Here is a 22,761-nt window from a genome sequence, read left to right on the forward strand (position 1 = left end):
TATGGGTCAGTTTTCCTGTTCTGAATCATTTAGCCAGTTTAGAAACCCTTCAAATTTCATTTCAATCAGTTCCTTGAAATCATATTTCAAAGGGTCAATGGTTCACTTTAATATGAGAGAATGTATACAGTAGACATTCTACTGTCTACAGTAGACAGTAGACCTGAAATTCTTGTAGACATCTACGACACAGAAAATCCCAAAGAATGAATGAAAGAAAATGTTACAGCCTCAAAGCCCCTCCTCCCCCTTCCGCCACTTGCTCCAGCAAAAGCATTGACTCCCCCACCCCCTACTCCAACATACATGCAATAGCAAAGCCCCCAGAGGGTCCTCGATCTAGCTCATCAAAAAACTACAGTCCATTCCAACATTTCAACATCTCAGACAGGGCCTCAATCACTAGGGAAGGAGAGGAGATATCGCTCCTGAAACAAACGAGAATGGGGGACCAGCAGCTTGCTGTTTCAATGTCATAATCTGCAACGACACTACACTGAGCCCCTGACTTGAGGATCGATAGGTTCTCACCCACCGCCAAAGAGGGAGAGAGGGGGATTATTTGAGTGGAAGGGCATTCTTTCAACAGCAGTGCACACTGCCTTCTGTCTCGGTTTCTTTTAGTCTCCCGCAATGCTTCAGTCGACGACAGCAATAAGAAGCCAGGTCATGCATGGGGCTGCATCCTGAAGGCACACGTTGCTTAGGCTGCACTAGAGGACATCAAAACGTCAGGCCACACAGTGAGTTCGCGCAGTTTATGTACATAGATTCAGCTCCAACACTTATTTTGCCCTGGAACAGCTAGTTCAAAGCATTCTCTAACCTGAACAGGGCATTAGAGAGGACGAGGTTCCAAGTGGTAAAATTGGTAGAAAGGGAGCAGAAAGAATGACGCAGCTTGGAATTATGCTGAAGAACGAAATCTGTGATCTGTGTCTGATACCCAATTCATACTTAGAGGCAATTTATCACTGTTTAATCTTGTGGTTTTGCAGAATCCCATTGTCTGGCCAACAGTCATTAATTCTTGTTGCATTTGGATTGAGAACAAATTCTGCATTAGAAAGAGTCAACAGAAAAATATTTGTCTGTAAATGGACAAAAGAAATTAATCTGTTCAACTGATATTTCACCTTAAATAGTGTGCCATCAAAATTCTCAGAACCATATCCTACCCATGGGAATAAACACTATGTGATTGCCTGAAGTTTGCACAAATTTTGTGCAATTTTAAGTAACAGCTCAGCAGGCGAGGTAGCATCTATGAAGGGAAATGAACAACCAAGATTTTAGTCCAAAATCCTTCATGGGGGCTCATTGACAATTACTGGATGTAATTGTATAAGCATCAATTACATCCAGTGAGAATTGAGTCTCAGTAAACTTGTGCATAATTTTTAAGAAAGCATTTGTTGGAGGCCAGCTGCAACCTGCCATGGTGATTCGCCAATTAAATTAATTAATGCAGTCATATCGTGCTAAATGCTTTCATTTGTCAGTCACCAAACAAAAGATTCTTAACATGTTTCTAAAGGTAAAAGTACCAATAATCTTTGTTCAGTAATTTTCAGCTATGACACGTTATAGTGCTACTACTAAAATACTACAGTTTTTGATCTAGCACAAATTTTAATGCAATGTACCCATAAACACATACCCATTTGCATCAGTGGAGCTGCTGTGGAGATAGTTAACAACTTCTTGGCATCCCCCATATCATCAATAACCTCCTCTGGTTGCTCTATTCTGCTGTGATGATTAAGAAACAGCATCAATGTGTTTAATTTCTGATGCATCTCCAAAAAAAAAATCGGGATGCTCATGAGAACTCTTTTGAACTTCTACTGATTTGCTATAGAAAGCACTCAGACTGGTTGTACCTCAGCCTGGTATGACCACTGCCCTGCTCTTGTCCATCTGAAATGGCAGAGAGTGACAAACACAGCCTGCCCATCACAGGTTCATCTCTCCCTTCCATCCATCTTCATGGCATGTTGCCTCATGAAGCCTAATGTTACAGTCAAGCATGCTAATCATTGTGGCCACTCCCTACTTCTTCCTGCTGTCTTCCAGGAGAAGATGTAAGAGCTTCAAAGCCCAGATGTCTAGACATAAGAACAGTTTATTCCTCAGACTCTGAGACGATCGTCTCTTTCACACATGCCTCCTGGCATGTGTTCTTGTACTCTTTACCTCTCAGCTATCCTACTATTGTCATTTCAGATTTGTTCATTGTGGCACTAATTCAGATTACAGTGCAATGTTTACACCATTCTACTGTTTTTTGCACTCAATTCTGTAGTTACTATTACCAAGCACACTCTTTTCTCGGTGAGATTCGTAGAATATAGAATATAAAGCATTACAGCAGAGGAACAGGTCTTCTGCCCACATTGTTGTGTTGAACCAATTAAATGAGTAATCAAATGGCCAAGTAAACTAATTCCTTCTGTTACACAATGTCTCAGTCCCTGTCTAAATATCTCTTAAAAGTCCCCAATCTATCTGTCTCTACAACCATCCCAGGCAGTGCATTCCAGACATCAACCACGGTCTGTGTAAAAAAACTTGCCTCTCACATCTCCTTTGAAATTGCCCCCTCTCAGCTTAAATGAATGCCTCTGGTGTTAGATCTTTCAACCCTAGGAAAAAGATATTGTCTGTCTACTCTGTCTCTGCTGCTCATAATCTTATGGTCCTCTATCAGATCTCCCCTCAGCCTCTGTCACTCCAGAGGAAACAACACAAGTGAATCCAGCCTCTTATTACCGCACATGCCCTCTAATCCAAGCAACATCCAGGTTAGCCTCTTCTGCACTCTCTCCAAAGCCTCAGCATCCTTCCTATAATAAGGCAAGCAGAACTGTATGCCATATCCTGATATGCCTAATTAGAGTTTTATAAAGCTGCAGTGTAACTTCTTGACTTCTGGCCTAATTTTAGGTATCTTACTAAAATCCATATGTACAACATCCACAGTTCCATTCAACCAATCATCCTCACGACCTTGTCAAAAAGCTCAATCAACTTAATAAGACATGACTTGCCCCACACAATGTTATACCGTCTCTTCCAAGTTGGGCAATGGTTTTCCAAATGTACTTAAATCCTATCCCTAAGAATTCTCTCCAGTAACTTCCTGCCACTGACACAAGACTTGCCAGTCTATAGTTTCCAGGATTATTCCTAGTTCCCTTCTTGAACAAGAATTTTCATTAGACCCTATGTACGAACAAAAATTAATCTTAAGTGGGATCTACATTTCTTGAGGATTTCAAACTGACTGTCACAGTGAAAGGAGTGGAAACATCACTTTGACACACCAGAGCTGTTCTCATCTGTCACAGTGCTGACATCAATCGATGACCCAACTCTGTTTGGACCCCAGTCTGGACCTCAGTTATTGCTAATGGAGTCAAACCACGTACTTGCCAACCTTTGAAAACCCTGTGTTCAACAACAGGAATCCACCACCACCACCACCACCATAGTGATTTTTGTCACAGGTCAGAAATAAGCAGTAAAACAACTCAGAACTGTTTTGCTCACTGCGTTTCCAAGCATTCAGGCTTGGAGATGCCAGAAACGGCCAGGAATGAAAATGAAGTAATTTCACAATTTCAACATGTTAGAGACTATGAAGAATTTGAAGGTGTCTGCAATCATCTTGAATATTGCAATGAAACTGAAGATTTGGAGATGCAATCGTTGACAGCATTGCTTGAAGGCCGTTCATTATCTGCACTGTGTGCTGGTTTTGTTCATTTACAGTCAAAAGAATGTAATTTGGATGAATTCCTCCATGAATAAGTAATAAGGAACTAATGCGCAGTTTTATAGTAATGCCGCCATATTGGTAGTGTTCTAATTTGCTCTGCATTTCATCGAGTTCCAGTTCCAAATTCCGGTTCAAGGTGACGTTACCAAATGAATTCAAAAGCTCACTGGTAGTTCAAAATACAAAAAAAATTCAACTAAAAACATTATGAATAACCTCTTTTCTGAAGTAAATTGTAGTAAATTATCACTGCAAACAATGAAGAGGCAAGCGAATGTGAAGCGAATTTGAGGACTGAACCGTGCTGGTATGTTGCAGAATTGACACAGATGGAGTGAGCTATTTGGAGAGTAGAAGTCGAGGCAGAGGCAGAGGAGTTCCGATGCCCATTCAACTGGCCTGGGTATGAAGTTAGATTGCTCTGGGCACTGAATCGATTTGGAGAATTCAAGAGTGGCTTCGGAATGGACTGTGCCTGGAGAGAGTTGCCGGGTGGCATGGTCTAAACTGGGAGCCTTTTGCTGCAGTGGTGCCCAGGTCCTAGTGTGAGGTGTGATATGTTGTTTGGACGATTTAAATGAGAAACTGGAAGGACAGGGTATTGGGATTGGAGACAAGAGCTGATTTCTCTCATTCTCTCGCGAAGTTCACACCTCTCTCCATGGCTATGAAGACTGCCCACAGCTGCTGTGCTCCATGCTGGCTAATATAATGGATTGATACCAAGGGTTGGGCTTGCTCTGGGCTGCTCCAGGGTATGGATCTAAGGACTTATTTTGATTCAGAATGTTGTTGCTCGCTTATGTTTGCATGATTTGTGTAGTTTTTCCCTTTCTCTGCACATCAGATGTTGGACTTTTTTTTAAATTGGGTTCTTTTGGGTTTCTTGCTTTGTGGCTACCTGTAAGCAACCATATAACAATTACAGCATGGAAACAGGCCATCTTGGCCTTTCTAGTCCATGCCAAATGCTTACTCTCACCTAATCCCACTGACCCGCACTCAGCCCATAACCCTCCATTCCTTTCCTGTCCATGTATCTATCCAATTTTGCTTTAAATGACAATACCCAACCTGCCTCTACCACTTCTACTGGAAGCATGTTCCACACAACTACCACTCTCTGAGTAAAGAAATCCCCCCTCATGTTACCCTTAAACTTTTGCCCCCTAAGTCGCAACTCACGTCCTCTTGTTTGAATCTGCCCTACTCTCAATGGAAAAAGCCTATTCACGTCAACTCTATCCATCCTCCTCATAATTTTAAATACCTCTATCAAGTCTCCCCTCAGCCTTCTACGCTCCAAAGAATAAAGATCTAACTTGGTCAATCTTTCCCTGTAACTTAGGTGAGGAAACCCAGGTAACATTCTAGTAAATCTTCTCTGTACTCTCTCTATTTTGTTGACATCTTTCCTATAATTTGGTGACCAGAACTGTACACAATACTCCAAATTTGGCCTCACCAATGCCTTGTACAATTTTAACATTACATCCCAACTCCTATACTCAGTGCTCTGATTTATAAACGCCAGTATACCAAAAGCTTTCTTCACCTTCATCATCATAATGTATCATTGAAGTCCTCCTTATTGTTTAAAGAATCATTTCAGGCACTTTTGTTCGAGTGGCTATTTTCTGTGCTAAATGAGTGTGAAATTGTGCAAAATAGCAGTCAAATCCCTTTTGTGTAAACATATTAAGATTTAATATTTAGGAAACATTGACTGTCCATTTCTCTCCACAGATGCTCTGACCTGCCGAGTTCCTCCAGCACTTTGTTTTAGCTCCAGATTCCAGCATTTGTATTTTCTTGTGTCTCAGTTTGAAAATTATCTTTGAGATTTCTCTTTATGTGAATAAAATACCTCTTTCAGTACGTTATCAGTTTTTAATAGTTTCTTTGTCATGCAGTGTAATTTTAAAAGGAATTTTTGTAACCTTTAATTACTGCCAAGCTTTCAAGGAAAGGCTGCCAAAAGTAGAATAAAGATACCCGGACAACACTCCCATGAGCTCACTGGCTGTCCGATCTGCAAGCCTTCCCCTCTCCACGCCACCAATGTTGTCCAAGGGAAGGGCACTAGGACCCATGCAGCTTGGCACCGATGTCGTCGCAGAGAAATGTGTTGTTAAGTGCCTTGCTCAAGGACACAATGCGTTGCCTCAGCTGAGGCTCGAACCAGTGACCTTCAGATCACTAGACCGATGCCTTATCCACTAGGCCACGTGTCAACTAGAGTCATTAAAATGAAGAGAATTTCAACATCATTGGTTAAAATTGGAATATGGAATAGAGCTGAGTTTTCCACAGCAATGCAGGTTTCCTGTTATTGATTGTCTCTCTGCATTGTCACCCTCATCAGCCATACACTGCCATTATCTTTTTGAGCACTACAGCAACAAGAAGGAGCTGAATCCTTCCCCCCCCCAATTTATAATGTTCTTCTCACAATTAATCACTCTTTGCCTATGATGTTAGCCAATTGAGTATAGACAGTGCAAGCCAAAACGCATTGAATTAAGAGTTTTACTGGAAGTAGTCAAATGAGACAATTATTGTTTGCTTCTTTTCAGTTGTCTGCCTGTTCTGTAGAAAGACTCATTTCTTTGTTCTTTAATGTTGGCCTTGCTTCAAGTCTAACACATTTACCAGTACAAAGTTTACTTTTAGCTTTGAAGGAATGTTTTTGGGTCAGCGGTAATCGACTATATGTTTTCCTCTGAAATGCCACCTTCAACATTTATTTAAAAACTGTTTAAAATTTCATTAAATGAAATAGATTTAACTGAGAGCATTAACAAAATGGTATAATGATCATTGATCAGCTAACCAGCACCTGGAAATCATATACAGGTCTGAAAGGTTCCAAAGGGTCACAGTCACCCAGCAAGAATGTTAACCCCAACATGACTGAATCTCACTTACAAATCTGAACAAAATGCAATAAATTTAAATCGAGATCCTTCACAAGGTGCTGGCAGTGTTGTTAAGATCAATATTTTTCCACATCCACTGAGAAAAAGATGAAGCACTACTCTCTTGAACCACTACATGCCATCTGGGGAAGGTGCTCCTGTGCAGAGTAGGACCCAAGCTCCAGGTATCTATCTCAGCTGCATATTGGGGATTTTCAGGAGAGTTTGCAGAAGATGCTCCTCTCATTTGCTTGCTCCTCTTATTATTGTTAGTGGTCAAGATGGAGAGTTTGGGAGGTGTTGCTAAAATAACCCTAGGTGAGCTGTGACACATCTTGTAGATAGTACAAGCTGAAGCTCCGTCATCCAAGCATCAAAGAAGGAGTCATAGAGAGGTATGGTTACAGGCCCTTCAACCCATCAAGTTCATGCTGGCCATCAGTTCCCCATTTGCACTAATCCTGCATTCATCACATTTCTTATTCTCCCACATTCTCGTCAACCCCATCCAGGTCCTACCAAGCACAGGCACGTTGGAACCAAGTTTCCGTGACTCATTAACCTACACTGTGGAAGGAAACCAGGGGACCCAGAGGAAGCCCACAAGATCTTGGAGAAAATGTGTAAACTCCCCACAGATGACTCCCAAAGGAAAGAATGGGTGCCAATGAAATATGTTGCTTTTCAGTATGCCTTGCTGTTCTGGTGGACTTTGTGGAGTCAGGAGGTGAGTCACTGGCCACAGAATAACCAGCCTTGACTTACCCATGTAGCATTAGTATTTATCCATAAGTATAAGTTTCCATTCAGTGATGACCCATTCCTTAACCCTTTCTACTCCCCACAATGCTGATGATGGGAAATCAGAAGAAGATAATGTCATTGAATGTTAATGTTAGATGATTAGACTTTCCCTTGTTGAACATTGTCAATGATTATCAGTTTTTGGCTGACTGATATCCTGGACATGGGCGGCTTCATTATCTATTGAACTGCAAATAGAACTGAACACTGTGAACATCAGAAAACATTCCTGGTTCTGTCTTTACGATAGTAGGAGGGGTCATTGACGATATAGCCAGAAGTGTTTGAGCGAGGGATTATATTCTTTAGAAAGAGTTGGTCAAAGGAATTATAATAAGTGAAGGCAAATATGGGGATCTAGTAAGTAGCATCAGTCCTTGAACTTGTCCAAAAGGTGTGAGGTCATGCAGCCTGTTGCGTGAGAGCAAAAACTGGTGACTAGATGGACAAATTCACTGCAGCATCAGGTTCAGGTTTAAGCCTGGGAAGTGAATAGGGAACAAAACAGTTAAGAGGATAGATACATCCATGAGTGCAGCCTATCCGGTGTCAGGGTTAAAGACATCTCCTTGGGAAGGAAGAGATCCAATGATTTTGGCCCATGTGGAAACCAAAGATACAATGGAGACAAAGATAGAAGCCTTGCTGAAGGAGTTTTAGAACCAAGGGTCCAAATTAATAATTGTATTACTACCTGACCCAAGTCAAATTAGCATATGGTCATCAAGGCAGCAAAACAACAATACAGGGACAAGATTCAGACACAACTTTCCACCAACAACACATGCAGCTTATGGCAAGGTCTGCACACCATCACCGGCTTCAAAGCTAAATGCAGTGGAGTTTCCAACATTGCTGCCTCTCTCTCAGATGAGCTAAATCTTTTTTTACGCTCGATTTGATGTCACCAATACTAAGCCCCTGAGGAGACTTGTAGATGATGTGACTGGCAACTTAGTCATCTCTGAGGCTGAAGTGTGCAGGGGTTTCCAATGAGTGGACAGTCGCAAGGCTGCGGGACCAGACGGCATCCCAGGGTGGGTACTCAGGATGTGCATGGCACAACTGGCAGGTATGCTTACAGACATTTTTAATCATTCCCTCTCCCAGTGTAGAGTACCCACCTGCTTCAGAACATCCACCATTGTTCTGGTACCTAAAAAGACCAAGGTAACATGTCTGAATGACTGGCGTCTTGTTGCACGCATCTCAAAAATAAGCAAATACTTCGAGAGGTTGGTCAAGAACTGCACCTGCAGCTTGCTGCACATTGGACCCCGCTACAGTTCGCCAACTGACACAACCAACTGACAGATGATGCAATAGCCTCAGCTCTACACACCATCCTTACACATCTGGAGAAGAAGGATGCTTATGTGAGAGTGCTGTTCTTGGACTACAGTTCAGCATTCAACACCATAGTTCCCTCCAGGCTTGACAAGAAGCTCAGAGACCTCGGCCTTCACCGTGCCTTGTGTAGCTGGATTCTGGATTTCCTGTCAGATCGCCTGCAGGTGGTAAGAGTGGGCTCTCTCACGTCTGCCCGTCTGACCCTCATCATAGGTGCCCCTTAGGTCTGTGTCCTAAGCCCCCTCTTTTACTCTCTGCATACCTGTGACTGTGTCGCCACTCACAGCTCCAATTTGCTAATTAAATTTGCTGATGACACTACACTGATTGGTGGAATCGCAAATAAAAATGAGGCAGCCTACAAAGAAGAAGACCTCACCCTGACATAGAGGCATCAAGAAAACAATCTCTCCCTCAATGTCGCAGAAACAAAGGAGCTGGTTGTGGACTGTGGGAGGAGTGGAGACAGTCTAACCCCTATTGACATCAATGGATCTGGGGTTGGGAGGGTGAACAGCTTTAAGTTCCTTGTCATAAACATCACCAAGGATCTCACGTGGTCTATACATACCAGCTGTGTGGTGAAAAATGCACAACAGCACCTCTTTCACCTCTGACAGCTGAAGAAGTTGGGTGTGATCCTAAGAACTTCCTTTAGGGGCACAATTAAGAACATCCTGACTGGCTGCATCACTGCCTGGTATGGATCTGTACTTCCCTCAATCGTAAGACTCTGCAGAGAGTGGTGCGGGCAGCCCAGCGCATCTGTAGATATGAACTCCTCACTATTCAGGATATTTACAAAGACAAGGTGTGTAAGAAGAGCCTGAAGGATCATTGAAGACCCAAGTCACCCCAACCACAAACTGTTATCATCCAGAAAGCAGTACTGCACCATAAAAGCCAGGACCAACAGTCTCCGGGACAGCTTCTTCCACCAGGCCATTGGACTACTTAAGTCGTGCTGACTCAACTATGTTTCTGTGTTATATTGACTATCCTGTTGTACCTATTATTTATTATAAATTACTATAATTTGCACATTGCACATTTAGACGGAGATGTTGCGTAAGGATTTATACTCATGTATATGAAGGATGTAAGTAATAAAGTCAATTCAATTTAATTAAATAAGATTAGACAGTTGAATATGTGGCTCAAAGATTTGTGGAGTGGGGTTTATTCAAGTGACACTGGCACCAGTACTAGGGAAAGAGGAAGTTGTTCTTTTGGAAGGGACCTCTCTGAATTGGGCTTGGATCTGTGACCTAATGAATTGAATAATTTGGACTATATATTATGGTTTAAATTAAACAGTGAAGAGACGTGGAGTTGAAATTGGATTCTAGTTGAGGGAAATTTAGTAAATTAAAGAGAAATGACATATTTCATTCAGTGAAAAGTATAATGATAACAGTGTATGACGCTCAAGGGATAGTGCTTACAAATAAGAATATGCCTCCACTTAGATTCAGAGCAGAGAACGTGGTATGAACTAAACCAAAAACATTTTCTCTAGGTGCGCATAGCATTTATGTCTGGTAAATGTAACAAAGGCAGAAGTAGAACAAATGGATGCCAGCTATTGCAGAGGCATGGTAGGAAAGGTGACAATAGTGAGAAATAAACTAGTCTGAATAATTATGGGAGAGATAGGAAAGAGGTGGGCAAAAACTTGATATTAAAGAGTAGGATAAAGGAAGCGGAAAGGGCCTCAGCTATGAAAATCAAACAGCAGGTTCAATTTGAAAGCTCCCCAAGGAATAATGATGATTTAGGGCATGGTACTGTGGTGGTGTTGTGGTTAACACGATGCTACTACAGCTCAACATGCTCCGGAGTTCGGAGTTTAATTCCAGTGCAATTCTGTAAAGAGCCTCTGTATGCCCTCCTTGTGGACTGCGTGGGTTTTCCCCAGGTCATCCAGTTTCTTCTCGCAATCCAAAGACGTAGCAGGTAGGTTTGTAAATCGGTCATTGTAAATTGTCCTATGGTTAGGTTAGAGTTAATCAGGTTTGACAGGGCTTACTGGGGCATCGTAGCTCGAAGAACAGGAAGGTCCAGCTCTGTGATGTATCACTAAATAAGTAAAGATTCAGAAATTGGAGGAGCATGGTGACATGGCACAGTCTTGAAAGGGTTATGTATCCAAAGTTGCTCAACCATCCAGCCTCAAAGAGCGCTGCTGAAAGATCTGCATGGACTCTGAGGAAGCTTTAAACCAACTGGTTTACCAAGGTTGGTGAAGCCTAAGCCCAAATTATCATTTAGATTATTTTCTATTCTAGAATTCACTGTGCACAAACTTGGGCTTCAGAGCTGCTTATGTGCTACAGACCTCAAAATTTCCCAGGTTTGCCACAGCACAAGAGGAGAGAATGGAGGGCAGCAGGTGAAGCAAAAGCAAGATCATTATTTGTATCCCTTAGATCTCATCAGGAGGAAGAGAAGAGAAGCAGGTTAAGAAAAAGAGAAAAATGGGAGTAGTGAGACCGATGAACAGAAGTGAGATGGTGGTGACGCTCGTAACCCTGCAGTACAAAATGACACCTGGCTCATGCAGTGCAGAAGGCTCAAGTGTCTGAGAAAAGCAATTAATAGATAGAATCTGTAATTGCTCTGTAGCTGTGACACACTCTGTCAAAGAGGAAAGCAGTATGACAAATCTTGATATGAAGTTGTAAATAAATCACTTGTGCTTGTGAGGTAATGACATATTGGTTAACACATATTTCAAAGCTGATGTTGTCCTTGGAGAATTTAAACACAATACTCATTTGCTCTGTGATAGTGACGCACAGATCATCTCCAATACAATGTAATGATCTTATTTCATGGTGACATCAGAGACCCGAGATTAGAGATTGTAATGAAATACAGTTCTGCAACTGCTGCTGCCTCACAGTGCCTCATCAAAAGTCCTGATGAAGGGTCTCAGCCCGAAACGTCGACAGTGCTTCTCCCTATAGATGCTGCCTGGCCTACTGTGTTCCACCAGCATTTTGTGTGTTCCTCGTCAAAAGATAGTTTGGAGTTACTGGATTGGATCGGAAACAATCCTACTTAACTCAGTAGAAAACAAAGTATGTCAGTGCAAAGACGGAATTTTGGGTTTGTATGTTGGTCGCTCTATTCAGTGCTACCGAGCAGGAACAATTCTGTGGTATGCTGATCGGTGATGTCCGACCAGCCTATTATTCTTCCCTGGTGGTGATTTTCTTTCACCAACCCCCAACAACCAGCTATAACATCATAATATATTGGGGCAGAATTAGGCCATTTGGCCAATTGAATGTGCACCTACAGTCCATCATGGCTGATTTATTATCCCTCTCAAATCTATTCTCCTGCCTCCTCCCCACAACATAGAACAACATAAGACATAGAACAGTACAGCAGAGGAACCAATTAAATGGTGCTGAACCAACTAATTTAGTATTCAACTGACTAACTAAACTATTCCTTTCTGCCTATACAATGTCCACATCCTTCCATTGTCTTCACATTCATGTGCCTATCTAAAAGTCTCTTAAAATATTCTGATGTTTCTGCCTCTAGCATCACCCCACGCAGTGCATTCCCTATGTAAGAAACTTGCCCCTCACATCTCCTTTGAAATTACCCCTTGCACCTTAAATACCTGCACTCTTGTATTAGACATTTCAATCCGGGGAAAAAATACTGTCAATCTACGTTATGCCTTGCATAATCTTCTAAGCCTCTATCAGATTTCCTGTCGGCCTCCAACACTCCACAGAAAACATCCTACATTTATCTAACCTCTTGTTATAGCACACACCCTCTAATCCAGGCCTCAGCCTGGTAAACTTCTTCTACGCCCTCTCCAAAACCTCAACATCTTTCCCATAATGAGGCGACCAGAACTGTATGCAATATTTCAGATGCAGCTTAACTAGAGTTTAAAAAGATGCAACAGAACTTCCTGACTTTTGAACCCAATGCCTTGAATCATAAAACCAAGCATGTCATATGCCTTCTTAACCACCCTATTGACCTGTGTAGCCACTTTCAGAGAGCTATGAACTTGGACCCCAGGATCTCTCTGCTCATCAGTACTGCTAAGGATCTTATACTTAACAGCGTACTGGCTCTTTGCATTTGAACTACCAAGGTAAAACACTTCACATTTGGCCAGATTAAGCTCCATCTATCATTTCTCTACCCTTGTCTGCAACTGATCTATAATCCTGTTGTATTCCTTGCCAGGCTTCTATGCTATCCACAACACCACCAATCTTGATATCATCTGCAAAGTTACTAATACACCATCTACATTTTAGACCACAAAACTAAAAGACATGGAAGCAGAATTAGGCCTTTTGGACCATTGAGTCTGCTCCGTAATTTCAACATGGCTGACCTATTTCCCTCTCAACCCCATTCTTCTTCTTTCTCTCCATGACCTTTCACACCCTGACTAATTAAGAACCTGATAACCTCTGCCTTAAGTTCCCCCAGTGAGCTGGCTTCCACAGACGCCTCTGGCTAAAGCAATTCCTCCTTATCTCTGTTCTAAATGGGCATCCCTCCATTTTGAGGATGTGCCCTTTGGATTTAACCTCTCTCACCACTAGAAGCATCCTGTTCACATTTTCATCCGGGTCATTTATATACATACATTGCAAACAGCATGGGTCCCGGTACAGAACTCTATGGAACATTACTAATCACAGACGGACCTCCATCTAGGATAGGTCCCATCAACCACCACCCTCTGCCTTCTATGGCAAGCCAATTCTGAATCCAAATGGCCTATTCACCATGGACCTCATGCATCTTAGTCTTCTGGATGAGCTTCCCATAGGGACCTTATCAAACACCTCACTAAAGTCCATGTGGACAATATCCATAGCTGTACCTTCATCAATCACCCTTATCATTTCATCAAAAAGCTTGATCAAGTTAGTAAAACACGACTTGCCCTGCACAAAGCCATGCTGGCTCTCCCTAGTATGATTTTTCAGACACTCATGAATCCTATCCCTATGAATTATTTCCTGTAACATCCCTACCAATGGCATGAGACTCACCAGTCTATAGTTTCCAGGATTATCCCTGATTCCCTTCTTAAATAATGGAACAACATTAACCACTCACCAGTCCTCTGTGACTTCACCTGTAGCTAGAGAGGACACAAAGCTATTGATCAAGGCCCCAGAAATCACTTCTCTTAACTCTCTTGATAACCCGGGGTAAATCCCATCAGGTCCTGGGGACTTATCTACCCCAATGCTCTTTAAGAGACCCAACAGTACCTTCTCTGTTACCACAAAATGTATCAATATCGTCTGCACTGATCTCTCTATTCTTCACATGCTTCTCCTTGGTAAATAGTGATCTGAAGTATTGTACTCATTAAGGACCTCACCCACATCCTCCACCTCCAAGCAAATGTTCCCCCCTTTATCCTTGAGTGGTGCCCCCCCTCCCCGTTTTCCTCCAGCTAACGATTTATGCATAGGACGTATTGGGATTTTCTTTAATCCTACTTGCCAAGGACTTCTCATGGCCCCTCCTGGCTTTCCCAATTTCCTTCTTGAGTTCTTTTTTGGCCTCATTATAAGTCCTCAATGGCTCTGTTTGAGTCTAGCTTCTAAGCTTTACATACTTTTCCCTTTTTCTTCTAGACTAAATTCATCACCTCTGTCAACATTCAAGGTACTCTCACCATTGACAGCCATACTAATCAGGAACCTATCAAACTCCGCATTAAATACTTTCAATGACTTGGCATCCACAGCCATCTGTAGCAATGAATTCCACAGGTTCAACACCCTCTGGCTAAAGAAATTCCTCCTCATCCTTGGCTAACTTGGCGCTCCGGAATGGGACATGAGGGGACATGTGAGTTCTAGTTTACCCACATTTGAGCACCTACTATGCGACTTTAGTGATTCTGGAGCCAATGATGTTGCACTCAGGTCCACGCCATCCCACCAGTATATGAACTCTCTGTTCTGCTGGTGAGATTGAACCTGCCCATGAATGATAATGGCCAAGTCTGGGACACTGGCTTAGAGATTTGACACTGTGAGTATGACAAACAACATTGCCAACCAACCTGTGGGACAGTTCTCACAATTTAGACACAAGTTGGGCAATCGAGGTCAGGTGACCAAGCAGTTTGAAAAGCTCAAACAAATAAATAGAGGGTTACCTCAAGCAGAGCGGCCTGTGGAAAGCGGCCAGTGAGTGAGTGGGCCAGTGAAGGAGTGGAGATTTGAGGCTTTGACTCGAGAGATTCTGGCAGTTTTGGCAGTTGGACTGCACAATCAAGTCAATCAAGATTTGAATAGCTCAGCAGAAAGCCATTGATAAAACAATCAAGATTTGAATAGCTCAGACTCAGCAGAAAGCAGCTGATTGGGCAATCAAGGTCAGGTCACCAAGCAGTTTGAAAAACTCGAACAAATTAATAGAGGGGTAGCTCAAGTGGAGCAGCCTGTGGAAAGTTACCAGTGAGTTGGTGGGCCAGTGAAGCAGTGGAGATTTGAGGCTTTGACTTGAGAGGCTTCGAAGAGAAGAGGCTGAGGACGAGCTTCACTCCAAGTGAGGTAAGGCCGGGTAAGTTCCTTTCAAAGGAGAAAGTTTCAAAAATTGAGGCAAGTATTGGGTAGGTCATGGCAGCTGAGATTGGCCCCGTGGTTTGTTCCAGTGTCCCTGATGACTATGTGTGCAGGAAGTGTGTCCAACTGCAGCTTCTGGCAGACTGCATTGAGCGTCTGAAGCTGCGATTGGATTCATACTGGAACATCCGCGATGCTGAGAAAGTCGTGAATAGCACGTTCAGTGAGTTGGCCACACTGCAGGTAAAGGCTACATAGGCAGAAAGGGAAGGGGTGGCCACTAGGCAGTGTAGCAGTAGGCAGGTAGTGCAGGAGTCCCCTGGGGTCATCTCCCTCCTAAACAGATATACTGTTTTGGATACTGTTGGGGGAGATGTCTCATCAGGGGAAGGCAGCAGCAGCTGAGTTCATTGCACCATGGGTGGTTCTGTGGCACAGGAGGGAAGGAAAAGGAGTGGGAGAGCTACAGTGATAGGGGATTCGATTGTAAAGGGAATAGATAGGCATTTCTGCGGCCGCAAACGAGACTCCATGATGGTATTTTGCCTCCCTGGTGCAAGGGTCAAGGATGTCTCTGAGCGGCTGCAGGACATTCTGGAATGAGAGGGTGAACAGCCAGTGGTCGTGGTGCACATGGGTACCAACGATATTGGTAAAAAACAGGATGAGGTCCTACAAGGTGAATTTAGGAAGTTAGGAGATAAACGAAAAAGTAGGACCACAAAGGTAATAATCTCTGGATTACTACCAGTGCCACGTGCTAGTCAGAGTAGAAATAGGAGGATATTTCAGATGAATATGTGGCTTGAAAAATGGTGCAAGGGGGAGGGATTCAAATTTCTGGGGTATTGGAGCCAGTTCTAGGGGAGGTGGGACTGGAATAAACAGGATGGTCTGCACATGGGCTGTACTGGAACCAATGTCCTAGGGGGAGCGTTTGCTACTGCTATTCAGGAGGCTTTAAATTAATGTGGCAGGAGGATGGGAACAAGTGCAGAGAGACAGAAGGGTGTAAAATGAGGGTAGAAGCAAAAAGTAGTAAGGTGAAAAGTAAAAGTGGCAGGCAGGCAAATCCAGGGCAAAAAGCAAAAAGAGCCACTTTTCAACATAATTGTATAGGGGCTAAGAGTGTTGTAAAAACAAGCCTGAAGGCTTTGTGTGTCAATGTGAGGAGCATTCATAACAAGGTGGATGAATTGAATGTGCAGATAATTATTAATGAATATGATATAATTGGGATCACAGAGACATGGCTCCAGGGTGACCAAGGATGGGAGCTCAACATCCAGGGATATTCAATATTCAGGAGGGATAGCCAGGAAAGAAAAGGAGGTAAGGGAGCATTGCTGGTTGGAGAGGAGATTAACGCAATAGAAAGGAAGGACATTAGCCTGGAGGATGTGGAATCGATATGGGTAGAGCTGCATAACACTAAGGGGCAGAAAACGCTGGTGGGAGTAGTGTACAGGCCACCTAATAGTAGTAGTGAGGTTGGGGATGGTATCAAACAGGAAATTAGAAATGTGTGCAATAAAGGAACAGTAGTTATAATGGGTGACTTCAATCTACATATAGATTGGGTGAACCAAATTGGTAAGAGTGCTGAGGAAGTGGATTTCTTGGAACGTATGCAGGATGGTTTTCTGAACCAACATTTTGAAGAATCAACTAGAGAGCAGGCCATTCTAGATTGGGTATTGAGCAATGAGGAAGAGTTAGTTAGCAATCTTGTCATGCGAGGCCCCTTGAGTAAGAGTGACCATAATATGGTGGAATTCTTCATTAAGATGGAGAGTGACATAGTTAATTCAGAAACAAAGGTTCTGAACTTAAAGAAGGGTAACTTTGAAGGTATGAGATGTGAATTAGCTAAGATAGACTGGCAAATGATACTTAAAGGGTTGACAGTGGATATGCAATGGCAAGCATTTAAAGATCGCATGGATGAACTACAACAATTGTTTATCCCAGTTTGGCAAAAGAATAAACCAGAGAAGGTAGTGCACCTGTGGCTGACAGGGGAAATTAGGGATAGTATCAAGTTCAAAGAAGAAACATATAAATTAGCAAAAAAAAAGCGGCACACCTGAGGACTGGGAGAAATTCAGAGACCAGCAGAGGAGGACAAAGGGCTTAATTAGGAAAGGGAAAAAAGATTATGAGAGAAAGCTGGCAGGGAACATAAAAGCTGACTGTAAAAGCTTTTATAGATACGTGAAAAGAAAAAGATTGGTCAAGACAAATGTAGGTCCCATACAGTCAGAAACGGGTGAATTGATCATAGGGAACAAAGACATGGCAGACCAGTTGAATAACTACTTTGGTTCTGTCTTTACTAAGGGGGACATGAATAATCTTCTGAAAATGGTAAGGGACTGAGGGTCTGGTGAGATGGAGGAATTGAGGGAAATACATGTTAGTAGGGAAGTGGTGTTAGGTAAATTGAAGGGATTAAAGGCAGATAAATCCCCAGGGCCAGATGGTCTGTATCCCAGAGTGCTTAAGGAAGTAGGCCAAGAAATAGTGGATGCATTAGTGATAATTTTTCAAAACTCCTTAGATTCTGGATTAGCTCCTGAGGATTGGAGGGTGGCTAATGTAACCCCACTTTTTAAAAAAGGAGGGAGAGAAACCAGGGAATTATAGACCAGTTAGTCTGATATCGGTGGTGGGGAAAATGCTAGAGTCAGTTATCAAAGATGTGATAACAGCACATTTGGAAAGAGGTGAAATCATCGGACAAAGTCAGCAATGGATTTGTGAAAGGAAAATCATGTCTGACGAATCTTGTAGAATTTTTTGAAGATGTAACTAGTAGAGTGGATAGGGGAGAGCCAGTGGGTGTGGTATATTTAGATTTTCAAAAGGCTTTTGACAAGGTCCCACACAGGAGATTAGTGTGCAAACTTAAAGCACATGGTATTGGGGGTATGGTATTGATGTGGATAGAGAATTGTTTGGCAGACAGGAAGCAAAGAGTGGGAGTAAACGGGACCTTTTCAGAATGGCAGGCAGTGACTAGTGGGGTACTGCAAGGCTCAGTGCTGGGACCCGAGTTGTTTACAATATATATTAATGATTTAGACAAGGGAATTAAATGCAGCCTCTCCAAGTTTGCGGATGACATGAAGCTGGGTGGCGGTGTTAGCTGTGAGGAGGATGCTAAGAGGATGCAGGGTGACTTGGACAGGTTAGATGAGTAGGCAAGTTCATGGCAGATGCAATTTAATGTGGATAAATGTGAGGTTATCCACTTGGTTGCAAGAACAGGAAAACAGATTATTATCTGAACGGTGGCCGATTAGGAAAAGGGGAGATGCAACGAGACCTGGGTGTCATTGTACACCAGTCATTGAAGGTGGGCATGCAGGTACAGCAGGTGGTGAAAAAGGCAAATGGTATGTTGGCATTCATAGCAAAAGGATTTGAGTACAGGAGCAGGGAGGTTCTACTGCAGTTGTACAAGGCCTTGTGAGACTGCACCTAGAATATTGTGTGCAGTTTTGGTCACCTAATCTGAGGAAAGACATTCTTGCCATAGAGGGAGTACAGAGAAGGTTCACCAGATTGATTCCTGGGATGGCAGGACTTTCATATGAAGAAAGACTGGATTGACTAGGCTTATAGTCACTGGAATTTAGAAGATTGAGGGGGGATCTTATTGAAATGTATAAAATTCTAAAGGGATTTGACAGGCTAGATGCAGGAAGACTGTTTCCGATGTTGGGGAAGTCCAGAATGAGGGGTCACAGTTTAAGGATAAAGGGGAAGCCTTTTAGGACTGAGATGAGGAAAAACTACTTCACACAGAGAGTGGTGAATCTGTGGAATTCTCTGCCACAGGTAACAGTTGAGGCCGGTTCATTGGTTATATTTAAGAGGAAGTTAGATATGGCCCTTGTGGCTAAAGGGATCAGGGGGTATGGAGAGAAAGCAGGTACAGGGTTCTGAGTTGGATGATCAGCCACGATCATACCGAATGGCGGTGCAGGCTTGAAGGGCTGAATGGCCTACTCCTGCACCTATTTTCTATGTTTCTAAGTCCTAAAATATTAGTGTTGAGAGTTTTTCTGAGTTGTGTACACCTTTGCCATGATTGAGCTTGATGGCTATGTTCATATCTGCAATGATGCCAGTGATATTTTTCTGTGTATTATCTTGCTGGCTATTTCAAAAGTCAACCAGGAGACTACTGCATTGCTCTATTACACCATTAAACAGATCAGAGTTCGATCAATGGTTGTAACAACAACTAAATTTTATGGAGCACACTATTTTACAAACCTTCTCAGGAGTGTAATCAAACAGAACAGAGCTAGAAAAGCAGGTATCAGGGCAAATGTTTTTGGAACCTCCTTAAGAAGTGGGAAATCAAGAGTTAACTTCCTGGGTTTAGTGCACAGTTGACTAATTTTATTACTTGGTTGATTGATTTACTGTGGAGGTCATTGGTTTCATGTCTGGATAACTGGCTTGGTGTTCAGTTTGCTAGCTTAGCATCTAAGTGGCTGATTTCGTGCCCAGGTTGCTGGTTTAGTGTCTGGGTAGATGCTTTGTTATCTGGGTAGTCGAAGGCACTGTAATGTCTGGTCGAGTTCTGGAAATCAGAGATGTACATGAGGGATAGAAGCGGAAGTTCACAAAAGATCTTGGTGGAACAGGCAGAGGCGCTTAGAGACATAGAAATGGAGAACACGAGATGAGGAACAGGCCATTTCACACATCCAGTCTTTTCAATGCAATGATTAACCTCAATACCATGTTCACACTCTCTTTCCATATCTTGTGATGCCTGTTGTATCCAGAAATACATCCTTTTGCTTTCTTAAATATATTCAGGGATTAGACCTCTACACCTTCTATGCAGAGATTATCCCCTATTCATCATATACCGAGTGCAGTAATTTCCCATTATCTCAGTCTGAAGCCTCTTGCATTGTAATCTGAGAATGTGTCTTCTCATTCTAGACACACAGCCTGGGGGGAGCATCTTCCCCACACCCAGACTCTCTTGCACTGTCAGAATTTTTGTTTTAACATGATCTTCTCTCATTTTTGTAAACTGCAGCAAATAATGATTTGGCTGTCCCAACCTTCCCTCGTACAACAATCAATCTGGTAAACTTTCAGGCAAAGGCTTTGAAGGGATGAAAGCAAAATTGGAAGCCCTTGATGGGCAGCAAGCACAGGGGTACAAATAAACTGACAGAAAAGTCACAAATGCAAACACATACTGCACGTAATCAGTTATGAACAGTCTTTATGTATAAGATTAGCTCTGAACCACAAACTTAATCTATTTCCACATTACTCATGCATTGCAAAAGATACCCTTGTAGTTTATGTAAAATATCTCATCTGATAGAACCAGGAATGCTGATCAACTGGAAGATACATCTGTAGCTTCCTGTTGGTGGATGACTATTGAACATTAATAAATGAAGTATTTCTAAACTGCATTAACCGACGTTTTAGAAATAGCAGCATTTTATTGCATTTGTCAATGAACAGCTACTTGCTCAGTAAACGGTCAATTTAATTAAGTAATAAGCTACCTCTGCTATCTATATAAGCAATTTACCTGCTCCCTTTTTTTCTCAAAGCTTTAAGACAATAAAACACGTGTTGCAAGAAAGGATTCCCTCCCATATCTGAAGCATATTACTTTCAACTGCAGATGAGCAATTTAATGTTAGTTCACAATTTCTTCACGATAACTTTTACTTGTCCAGATATCCAGTTCCCTTTTGCTCTCAGAGCTCAGATCTAAGTATGAAACTTAATCTTACCTCCCAATGTGACCATAGGCATACATTCCATCAGAAATCACCAGAGCAACTTCGTCCAATTGCATTGAAAATGCGCAGTATTCAAGTGCCTGCAGATAATGTGAAAATATAGATGTGTTATTTGATTGAACAAGCTACAATCAATTCCAAGTTGTCAAAGTGTTATAATATTGATTCTTGGACAACATATTAATATTTTGAATGTCAAAATATTCTTTAAATAATGAGTATGAACTTGGTGTAAGTTACAAAAGGAATTTGCCCTATTATCTTTGACATGACTGCCCTCAGTTCTTGCTCATTGTCAAGCAAAGAATCATTAAGTTTGTTTTCCAAATTGACTGAATCAGTCTTGCTCAACTGTTTCACATGCCGCACAATGATCTCCAAAGAACCTGAACCATAGCAACTCATTTTATTTACATTTACGATTGCTCATTTGAGCTGAGTTTAACAATCCTTAACTTCAGTATTTGTTTTAACACTCAAGTGTTCAACCTATCCATTTCCACCCTTTCTACTTTTGAAATATATCCTGGCTCCCTAAGTTCATGGCACTGTCATTCAGCACTCATCGCTGACTTTGTTGTTGCCAGATCTGATCTTACCAATAATCAGCCTCCTAAATGCTACCATGCATAAATCCAAATTTGCCCATCTTTGCTATCAATGTACTTTTGGTCTGGTACTGCTATTGTACGTATCAATCTGCCATTTCTCAGCACACTCTCACAATCAAATGCTTCTCCTGTAATAATGCCTTCTGCCTCCCATGCTTGACAATCTTACACAAGTATGTGCCTCCATCTTACCATTCTGACCTTCTTCAATGTGCGATGCTGGTGTCTCATCCCTACAGTCTTGGACTGTCCACCAGAATCGGAATCGGGCTTATTATCACTGGCAAACAGTACGTCATGAAATTTATTATTTTGTGGCAGCAGAACAGTGCAAGACATAAGTAGCACTCTAAGTTACAATAAGAAATAAAACAAATAAATAGCGCAGAAGGTGAATAATGAGATAGTATTCATGGGTTCGTGGACCATTCAGAAAGCTGATGGCAGAGTGGAAGATGGTGCTTCTTCAGGTTCCTGTACCTCGACCCTGATGGTAGTCATGAGAAAAGGGCATGTCCCAGATACTGCTGATCCCTAATGATGGATCTTGAGGTAAAACATCTTGAAGCATGTTTTCGGTGGTGGGAGACGTGCCCCTGTGATGGAGTTGGCTGAGTCTAGAAACTTCTGTAGTCAGTTTCGATCCTGCGTAGTGGAGCCTCCATTCCAGGTGGCGATGCAACCAGTTAGAATGCTCTCCATGGTGCATGTGTGGAAATTTGCTAGGGTCTTTGCTGCTGGACTAAATCTCCTCAAACCCATGATGAAGCATAGTCACAGGTGCCTGTGCCTTCTTTAGGACTGCAATATGAAGATATTGGTCCTCAGGAGCATGAAGCTGCTCACCCTTTCCACAGCTGACCCCCTCGATGAGGACTGATGTGTTGTCTCCTGATTTCCCCTTCCTGAAGT

The 22,761-nt window shown here is 42.4% G+C and overlaps 1 protein-coding gene across 1 annotated transcript in view; it reads right to left on the bottom strand.

Annotated features, from left to right (window-relative positions):
- The window catches only part of fkbp16 (FKBP prolyl isomerase 16), a 164,612-nt gene that overhangs the window by 139,795 nt on the left and 2,056 nt on the right, over window positions 1-22,761 (bottom strand). Inside the window, exon 2 of the mRNA XM_059952686.1 lies at window positions 21,230-21,318. Coding sequence (XP_059808669.1) covers window positions 21,230-21,294 — 65 coding nt within the window. The 5' untranslated portion in view covers window positions 21,295-21,318. The remainder of the gene's footprint in view (window positions 1-21,229; window positions 21,319-22,761) is intronic.

The sequence above is a fragment of the Hypanus sabinus genome, chromosome 28 (assembly GCF_030144855.1).
Source record: "Hypanus sabinus isolate sHypSab1 chromosome 28, sHypSab1.hap1, whole genome shotgun sequence".
Lineage (NCBI taxonomy): Eukaryota > Metazoa > Chordata > Chondrichthyes > Myliobatiformes > Dasyatidae > Hypanus > Hypanus sabinus.